The sequence below is a fragment of the Microtus oregoni genome, unplaced genomic scaffold, assembly GCF_018167655.1.
Source record: "Microtus oregoni isolate MIOR12 unplaced genomic scaffold, Mior012 000002F_ref0000024, whole genome shotgun sequence".
Taxonomy (NCBI): Eukaryota; Metazoa; Chordata; class Mammalia; order Rodentia; family Cricetidae; genus Microtus; species Microtus oregoni.
In genome coordinates this window covers 81,929,127-81,939,713 of record NW_024543061.1, presented here as the reverse complement: position 1 = coordinate 81,939,713, position 10,587 = coordinate 81,929,127, and the positions used below count along the sequence as shown (strand labels likewise).

General features: G+C 40.5%; 1 protein-coding gene across 1 annotated transcript; it reads left to right on the top strand.

The window, feature by feature from the left end:
• The first annotated feature begins 4,976 nt into the window (after positions 1 to 4,976).
• On the top strand, positions 4,977 to 5,744 carry LOC121436902 (phosphoglycerate mutase 1-like). Its single transcript, XM_041636808.1, has one exon. It carries the CDS (start codon positions 4,977 to 4,979, stop codon positions 5,742 to 5,744), a length of 768 nt encoding a protein of 255 aa, XP_041492742.1.
• The last annotated feature ends 4,843 nt before the right edge of the window (positions 5,745 to 10,587 follow it).

Sequence of the window (10,587 nt, the reverse complement as noted above, 5' to 3'; positions counted from 1 at the left end):
GGCATGGGGAAGTTTATCCCAGTGGTTAGTGTTACCACAATCTAGGTGGAGTAGTCAGTGGCCCATTGTTTTCTTTGTAGACCTTATTGTTATCAGTAGGGGCTGGCATTTTTCTCTATTGTTGGAAACTTCTTCATTAAAAACTTTAAATGCCAATTTCAGCAGATCTCAGAAGAGTTTGAACACCATGATCTGTTAAGTGTCTCTGATTTTAAATAAACTTTACTTCTGTCTAGTCACTTGCTTTAGGCTTAACCTTGAAAACATATACAGGAGGATAAATAAAGCTTATTCTTGTAATTAATTATATCAGAATTTAGCATGGCTACAAGTGTAGTTCTGAACATATTAAAGAATTTAATTATTAAAAAGCAGCTATTAACTTGCATGCCTGAATCATCTTTAAAGATTTATAACAAGTTAGTAGATTTCAAAGGGTTATGACTTTACAGTTTTAGTCCTGTTAAGCTTTGCCTTAAAAAATAACCAATTTTTTGAACCAAATCTATTTTAGTATAAAAATAAAACTTTAAATCACAAATATAGTCTATTAAGGACTAGCAACTTTACTTTCCTGGTCCTTACGTACTGCACCATTATAGAATATCAGTTTCTTATATGAATCAATTTATCAAAATGGCTAAGGCTTACCATGGTTGGCAAAACCAAGGAGGTTTAGGCACACATGCTTAAATCAGTTGCTGTTAGCCTGACTAGACCTCATGCCTACTCTCTGTCAAACTGCTAAGGTCATTGTCTTACTGCCTCATGAGATAGGAATATCCCAGCTTCTGGTGTTTAGTGCTCATATCTGTGGCCCTAACTCTTTAGTCTTTTATTTTTTTAAGATTACATATTAATAAAGGCATCATAATATAAAACATTTTATAAACTTCAATGTCCCATAATCTTATGGGTGTTTTTTTTTGTTGTTGTTGTTGTTGTTTGGTTTTGTTGTTGCTGGTAGTGGTGGTTTTGTTTTGGTTTTTCAAGATAGCATTTCTCTGTGTAGCTTTGGTGCCTGTCCTGGAACTTGCTCTGGTAAATCAGACTGGCCTTGAACTCACAGAGATCTGCCTGCCTCTGCCTCCTGAGTGCTGGGATTTAAGGAGTGTACCACCACTACCTGACCCAAAAATATATTAACATTTATAATTTAAATTTATTGTAAACTTCCAAAATTTCTTCTTAAAGTTTAAAGTCTTTCAGTGGTGGGTTTTTGCAATATCAAAATATCAAAAATAAAGTACTCTTCTTAAAGAACCCTTTTGTAGTGATGAGGCAAGCAGGCCTGCTTTTCATCCCACCCAGCTCCCGCATGGCTAGCTTTACACTTGAAATAACAACACACAAATTGTATTTTTTTAAACACTGCCTGGCCCATTATATCTAGCCTCTTCTTGGCTAATTCTCATATCTTGCTTAATCCATTTCTATTAATGTGTGTAGCACCACAAGGTGGTGGCTTACCCGGAAGATTCTAGCCTACGTCCATCTTAGGTCAGAGCTTCATCGCATCTCTCTCACTGTTTTCTACCCAGCATCCTGTTCTGTTTACTCCTCCTACCTAATTTTCTGTCCTATCAAAGGGCCAAGGCAGTTTCTTTATTAACCAATGAAAGTAACACATAGACAGATGACCTTCCTCCATCACCCTTTTTTACTTCAAGAGGGAAGAAACAAGAACAACCATAACAAGGTAAAACTAAACTCCAACAGTGCAAACAACTCAACACTCAGTAGCTGGAATTTATTCATAGCCCTCTGGGTTTCCCCAAGAGACTAAGTCACCTCTCTGGCCCTCCCTCAGCAGCACAGACAACCTGTCTTCTGGGCCTCTGCTGGCTCCATTTCATTGCTGTTGTTGTTTCTGGTGATCATCACATGGCACAAGCATTTCTAAAACTAACAGGATTCCTCTCTTTGGCTCTCTGTGGGAACTCCAGCCCTGCTACACAGTGCCAAGTCTCAACTATTCTGCACAACCCCTTCATGGCTGTAAAGCCAATGCAACCCAGATGATTCTTACATTACAAAGTTCGGCTGCCAACACAGGGACATTCTTGTATATAAATTCATGGAGCTGTAGCTTTAATACCTTATTAAACACACATTGTTTTAAAATCCTGTTTTCCATAAGTCTTGCTTTTGTGACTTTGTGTTGAGATCAGGAATTATCAAACAAAATTCATCCTAATTCAAAATATCTTGGAGACCTGTTGTTACCTCCTTGCTTGTTTTATATTAGGTGGTCACCTTTAATCAAGAGGGCAGTAATGTCACATGGAACCAACTCATCTTCTCTAACCTTAGTAAATATGGCTGCCAGACACATGGCTGTCTCTATCAACATAAGGGACAGAACCTAAGATGGCAGCAAGTCACATCTTGTTTATAGCTCGAGATAGCATCACACCACATGGTTCCTTTAAGATTATCTATGTATAGATGTTTAACCACCAACCTCCTATGTTATGAATTCTAAATTAATGTTATTGTTACAGATTTTTAACCATACCAAATAAACTTATACAAATATTGAAGTATAAAAAGTTTACATAATAGTCTTAAAAATCTTGAGATGAGTTTTACATCTTAGCAAAAGTTTTAGTCAGTTAAATGAAACCAATAGTCTTGGCTGTTTTGCTTTGTCCTCTTTTCCCTTTTCACAGAGTAAAGTAGGTCGTATAACACAAAGTGTAGAAGAAGCTTGCATAAGCATGCTTGAGTCTAGAGGAGAAGGGAGATTCATAACCCAAGTGTAGAGCTATCTTTTCAAAAAAGTAGAACAGCCTAAAGCAACTTTAATATTATTCACACCCAAAAGGTATTTGAATCACTGCTAAACAGAATCTAGTGACAAGATTCAGAGGTAAATTCTGAGTCCTAGCCATCCAAACATCCACAGCAAGTAGTGATAGCCGTGGTGGTTGGAGGCTGGAAGTAGCAAAGATAACAAAACAAAACCGATGAACTCAGAAAGTCCACTCACTCCAAGGTGACTAGTCAGAAACCAAACATATGGTGGCCAACAATTGTCATCCATAAGATTTCATACTGACCCACATCTGTCTTAGTTCCCATGTTAGCAACAAAACTTACAGACACTCCAGAAACCACTGACCTATCCATACATACAAAACAGGCAGACAAAACTTTCCAAACAATCAGAACCCTGTGGATGACTAATATCTCACTGCCCTTGACAGGAAAGTATTTGGGTCCTGTAAAACCCACCCACACCCCAGATTGGGATCCCTCAGAACAGAACCAGACTATAGCTTACCAGGAGATGACTCTCTAGATGCTTGGTGCTTTCTCAGCACAACAGTTCACATCCTATCTACGAGAACTGAAAGCATACCTCAGAGCCTTGGAACATCTCCTGAGGGCGAAATTCATTGCAGAATTCCGGAGTAAAGGTCTGGCTGTAGAATTTGGGTGGATGTTCTGATCTTTCTGGGGCCTCCACAAATGTTAATTTCACTCAAGGAAAATAACACCACTACCACAGTTTCTGAGCCAAATTTGAAGAAAGCTTTACTGGCCAGGACAATGGACACTGGCCAGGTCCATACCCAGGATTTCCAGAGAATACTTGTGAATTATGTCAATCAGGTGTGTATAAAGGCAAAACCAACAAGACTAAGTACTTCCCACCTTTGAACAAACAGGGAAAGGATACATCCTGATGTACTTCCTACCTATGTAACCCCCACCTACATATGAGCAAGCACATTCAGTACAGTTTGGGCAACCAACCTTGTTTATAGAAGTGAAAACATGTGGCTTGTATTCTTACACAAATAGCCCCCAGGATTCCAGAATGTAATCTGTCCTCAGGTAAGTGGGGGTTGCAGATTGGAGGCATTTTTGTTTTATAGGTCTGTCAAGCATAGTAATTAAAACTTAAGACAAAAATTTAGCCCTCATAATACGTTGCCCTGATCCCTTCCTGTATCCCCCATTCTGTGTTCCTGACCTCACTGTGAACCAAGGACCATGCCTTCCTATCATGCTGTACTGTAGGACCACAGGTTAAAATCAGCCCCTCCTCCCTTAACTTGTTTCCATCACATGTTTGGTTACAGAAGTTACTAATCCAAGGCCATTCATTTATTTCATCAGCATCTGCTTTACATGCTATACTAGAAACCCTGCAATAACACGGCTTCTATTCACAGAGCCTGGCACTGCACTCTTGATTTCGCCATCACAACCCCAGCAGATGTGTTGTAAAGGACACACATTGAACAGATGACAACATGGAAATGAAGTATAGAACTATGTCACATTGGAAAATCGAAACCTTAACATTCAAACGCTAAATATCTCACTTTAAAAGTTTTGAAAACATGAAGATGATGCTTCCCTCAGGAGAGACAATATTTTACATTATAGAATTTGTCACTGAAACGTAGGCTTTATAACCTCTGACTGGACACATCCTGCCCTGTCCTTCTCAATGTTACCTTTTCTATAAAGAAAATTCTCTTCCAATGTCATACTGTTAGTGACTTGGATAAAGCCCACACTTTCAGTTTTTCTGTGGTCCATTTGTTCTTTGCTTCCTCTCGTTTGTCTTCCCTTGACTTTCATTGTTACTTGAGTTCCAGGCATGCCGGTTTCCCTTTTGTTACCGTGAGAATGGAAGCCGTCGTCACCACTTACATAAGCTCTTCATGTGTTCGCCATATTCTTGCTCTGACATTCCTTCCTGGCCTCAACAGGTCCCCACTTCTATCTGGTGATACTGCTTAGCATTTTATAGTCTTTTCCAGAAACATAGTGTTTTCTGATCCAAAATGACTTATCTATACTTCACAAGATTAAAGTCCCTATGTTCGCATGGAAGCAGAAACTACTGCTTGGTGAAAATATCCTGGGCCTCTGGGCACGGTGGCAAAGGCAAGAGGATCCCTGAGTTCAAGGCCAGAGAGACCTTGTCAAGAAAAAAAACAAACAGGCCTATCGCCATGGCCGCCGCCTACAAGCTCGTCCTTATCCGGCATGGCGAGAGCGCCTGGAACCTGGAGAACCGCTTCAGCGGCTGGTACGACGCCGACCTGAGCCCGGTGGGCCACGAGGAGGCGAAGCGCGGCGGACAGGCGTTGCGAGATGCTGGCTATGAATTCGATATCTGCTTCACCTCCGTGCAGAAGAGAGCAATCCGGACCCTCTGGACAGTCCTGGATGCTACTGACCAGATGTGGCTGCCAGTAGTCAGGACCTGGCGCCTCAATGAGCGACACTATGGGGGTCTGACTGGTCTCAATAAAGCAGAAACTGCTGCTAAGCATGGTGAGGCACAGGTAAAGATCTGGAGGCGATCTTACGATGTCCCACCACCGCCAATGGAGCCTGACCATCCCTTCTACAGCAACATCAGAAAGGATCGCAGGTACGCAGACCTTACTGAGGACCAGCTACCGTCCTGTGAGAGCCTGAAGGACACTATTGCCAGAGCACTGCCCTTCTGGAATGAAGAGATTGTCCCCCAGATCAAAGAGGGGAAGAGAGTCCTGATTGCGGCCCATGGCAACAGCCTTCGGGGGATCGTCAAGCATCTGGAGGGTCTCTCAGAAGAGGCCACCATGGAGCTGAATCTGCCAACTGGCATTCCCATTGTCTATGAATTGGACAAGAACTTGAAGCCTGTTAAACCCATGCAGTTCCTGGGAGATGAAGAGACCGTGTGGAAAGCCATGGAAGCTGTGGCTGCGCAGGGCAAGGCCAAGAAGTGAAGGCACGCAGACAGACTTCTGCCCCAAGACCCTCCTCCCTGCCTGTCTCTGCCTCCTGCGCCCTTCCCAGCACCCATCACTGACTCCATATTTAGGATCTTAAGTTTAAGTTGTAGCTGCAGATGGGGACCCGTGGCTCCCATTTTGTTTTAGTATTTTATCCCCTACACCCATTCCCTTCATAGAATCTAGTCAGAGTAACACCTCTAGGGTGCAGGTTCTTGGTCCACATCCAGGGATGGCTCCTCTTCCCAGGAGAATTGAGAGGTAGTAATTACAGTTTTCTTAGTCCTTTGTTTACAAGGGTCTGCTTTAGGAGGTCAGGGAGGAACCATGCTGTGGCCTGACCAGTGAGAAGCCTGTCCTGCACTCTTCTGCAGTTAGGTAACCTGGGGCTGTAGTCATTCCAGTGGAAGGTGAAAGTAGCCTGCATTTAAAAGATGAACTACCTTCCTCTCTGAGCCTAAAGGTTGGGATCAATCCTGTCAAGTCTATGTGTTACATTTACTTTTACAAAAACAAAAGTACATATATATTTATCAGCACACAAAAACCCCTCTGAGGTTTCTAGTGGTGACTGAAATAGTCTATGTGGTCACCAGAAAATAAGCCATTCCTCATATCAAGTGGGATAAACTCCTTGATCATGTCCAGGGTTTTGTCTTTCGCTGTCTGAATCATGTTCCAGCTGCTTGACCCTACCATGTGGGTCCAGAACTTGTTTTGGGCATACTAAATCTTCTTTTCCAGATCAGTATAATAAAGGAGTAATGTGCAATTAAAAAAAAATAAACAAACAAAAACAAAACAAAGCGGAAAATGTCCTGGACTGCTAGACGAGTGCACATACTAAGTGGCTCATAAACATGTCCAGAATCAGCCAGGAACGGTGGCGCACGCCTTCAATTCCAGCACTTGGTATGCAGAGGCCGGTGGATCTCTGCATTCAATGCCAGCTTGCTCTACAAAGCGAGTTCTAGGACAGCCAGGGCTACACAGAGAAACCCTGTCTTGAAAAACAAACAAACAAACAAACGCCAACAAAACAAAACAAACAAACAAACAAAAATGTCCAGAATCACTCTGGACATACATGTGGGTTTTTCAAGCCTCAGGCGCCCTAAAGATTCCAACATGTCTTAGCCAATGGTGCTTTCCTAAGTGTATCTGGTGACCCCTGCTGGCCTAGTTAACACAGGAACTAAACTGAATCGATTGTGTCCAACTTATTCTCATGTCTTTGCACGGAGTGGCACAGCTGTGAAACTGGGTCTCAGCATCCTTCAAACGTTCTTCCTCCTCTGTCCCTGTTGGAGCAGTTCCTCTCTTTCAAGTGCCTGCTCAACACTTTCTGTTTCTCGTATAAACAGAGAAGGAGAGGACTTCACTTAATGAAAGTCTCTCTCTCTCTCTCTCTCTCTCTCTCTCTCTCTCTCTCTCTCTCTCTCTCCACATTGAGAATTAACAGTAGCCCACACATGCCTCGGAGGCACCATTAGGAGATGTCACTGAATGTGTCCGAACTTGTCATGAGAAAGTAACAGGGAAACCAGGAATTTTAAAACAAAATCAAAATAGGGCTGGAGATATGGCTCAGCAGTTAAGAGTGCTGACTGCTCCTCTGATTCCTAGTAACCACACTGGGAGGCTCACCAAGATCTGTCACTCCAGTTCTACAGGATCTGTAGCCCTCTTCTGGACTGTGTGACTGTGTGGGCACTCTTATACACATGCATACACACATCCATCCACAAATAAGAACAAACAAATCTGTTAAAAGTTCAAAATAACAAGAGTGGACATGTATGAAACAGCCATGAGGTGCTATGATTGCACTTTTGAAAACTATTTTATTTACTTTGTGGGTAGTGTATATATACATGTACAATTTGGCGAGCATGAAGTCCTGTATATAAGACATTACCACTACCACTTAGAGACAATCACTGTCGGGTTTTAGCACAGAGCCCCCTAGCCTGTTGATTGGGCTTCCCTTCGTACATACATAGTCATGCTTACAGGCTTGAGTCAGGTTCACTCTAATTTATATCCTCCTGATTATTTATATGATATGCCTTCAAAAACATGTTCATTCATCTAAGGTCATCACCTCAAGTGTTTTATGCGATTAAATATCCATAGCATGATATTAAAAATAACTTTTAAAAAGAGAAAGCTTTCTCTAGCTCCTTCACTTTCCAATGGGGATCACTGCCCTTAGGGGGAGGTTTGACTAGATCCTTAAAAACATCCTGTAACCAGGATGGAGCATAGTTAAGACCCTTCTTCAACTGTTCTCTAACTTCTCCTGTGACTTTAGTCCTATGTTGAACACTTTGACATATATGGAATTGTTCTGTATCAGGTGGATAGAAACTAAACTTAGTAAGCATTGGCAGATGTTCGCATAACTTGAGAAGGGGCTTTTTGGACTTGCCCCCACCAGAGACTGATTCACAACTGAATGGTTGCTGAGATCACAGCAAACATAAGCTCTGACTCCTCCCTGGCACCCCTTTCTCACTTCTTGTCAACATGACCTTCTGTTCAGTTTTACTGGAATTTTATTTGCAGAACCCTCAGTGGTTAACCTCATGTGTCAATACACACAAGCCATTTCTTCAAAGACACAGACATGTTGAACATGTGGAACATATGCTATTGTAGTACCTGATTTTCTTTAAAATTATTTGTGTGTGTGTGTGTGTGTGTGTGTGTGTGTATAACAGAAAGTAGGAATGCATATCACAGTATACATGTGGGGGTCAGAGGACAACTTTGTGCATGCAACTCTCTCCTCCCACCTTTTCAGAAAGTCTGTGGATCAAACTCAAGTGCCCAGGCTTGCTGCAGGATCCTTTACCCACTGCACCAACTCACCAGCCCTTTACTTAATTTGTAAAGTTATCCATATAAGCTTTATTGTTGGACTTCAAACAAATAAGCAATAAACTATGCAATTACAAGTATGATAATAGTTAAGGATAAGAATTTTTTACATGTCAGTGAATTCTGGAAAACATATTTTGTAGACAGAGATTATTCATTCATTCCTGGCTGCCCAGACCCAAAATAATCACACAGAGACTATATTAATTAAAACACTGTTTTAGCCAATAGCTTAGGCATATTTCTAGCTGACTCTTAAATCTTAAATTAATCCATTTCTATTCATCTATGAGTCATCATGAGGTTGTGACCTACTAGTAAGGTTCTGGCTGGCAGCTAGTATCTTTCTCCTTCAGCAGCTACATGGTATCACCTTGACTCCACCTACTCTCTTTTTAGATCCCTTCCAGCCTGGCTATATTCTGCCTTGCCATAAGCCAAAGAAGCTTTATTCATTAACCAATAAAAGCAACACATATACATAAGGATATTTTGTATCACCTCCTCTTTTCTGTCTAATTAAAAAGTAGGGTTTTTAACTTTAACATAATAAAATTAGTACACAAAACAGTTATCAAGCAAGAACATAGTTACAATATTTAATACATTTGTATTTGGTAAATTAAGGAAAATATCATTTATCATGTCTTTGTGAGTTTAAAGTTTTAAATTTAATTTATCTTTTATCATAACTAAGAAAAACTATAACTATCTGTCTTTGACTCTTCGAAGATTCCAGAAGGCTATAATATTACCTAAGTAAACAGGAAGTACATAATAAGCAACTTCCAAAACTCTAGAATTGACAGAGACATCGCCCAAAGTTTTTCTGTAATATTGAAGTCACCTATCTTCAGCCTAAAGGCCCATAGTATCCAGCAAACTTTCCAATGAAGTAGGAAATTTCAAAGACAGTTCCACCTATATTGGCAGTTTGTCAGTCACTTTCTTCTGTGTTCTGCAGAATTTCTGGCAGACTCTTTCATGAAGCAGGAACACTGAAGGACCATCTCACCTTCTTTAGGCAACTTCAGCAGTCATTTTTCTGTGGGTCCTCATGTCCAATTCATACAGCATACCATCAAGCAGTGCAGGCAAGAGCAGTTTTTTTGCCCAAATAGCTAGCCTTGTCACATTGAAGGTAAATTCCATAATGAGTTTCTTTAATGCCCATCAACCTCTCTGAAGGAATTGGTGCTGCCAGGAACAGACGTGTCTTATTGTCATGAAAACTCTTAAGTTCTTAAAACATTTTAAATGCTATATTCTGCAGGTCTTTGAAAGGGTGAATAATACCTATCTATCTGAAATATATCTCTGTACATCTAGAAAACCTAACTAACATGACTACAAGCTTGACTATTATAGATGATTATCAATTAACCTGTATTTTAAAATTATACACTACTTTTTAAATGAGTGGCACAAACTCAATACCTTAATCAAAAGCAAAAATATACATATAACAAAATTGACCTAAATTTGTATCAATAAACCAAGATCCATACCAATCCAAAGTATTAGTTTCTATAACATATCCCCCTTTATGTAAATAAACATTTATAAACAATATTTGGGAATTTGGACATAGTTATCTCCAAACTGCTTCCCACTCTTTGTTGGGTAAAGTATTTTGGGGGTTCACAGAAACCTTCGGGGTGTCTAGAAGGAATCCACATGTTCTAATCCTCTGTGGAAACAAAAGCAGAACCTCTTTTCCAAAGCAATATATCCTTAGACCAAAATTTTGAAGAAGTCAAGATACCTTTAAAGTATATATGTTGGTTTAGCTTAGCAGCCTGTACAATAAAATGTCTCTCTGTACTTAGCTCATTCACAGTCAAAATATTCAAAGGAAACACAATAATATACATAATCCAGACTTTTGGTGTATCATTCATCTTTACATGGCTTATTTTTCTTTATTCCTTTGATCTACAACTGTCTGTACTCT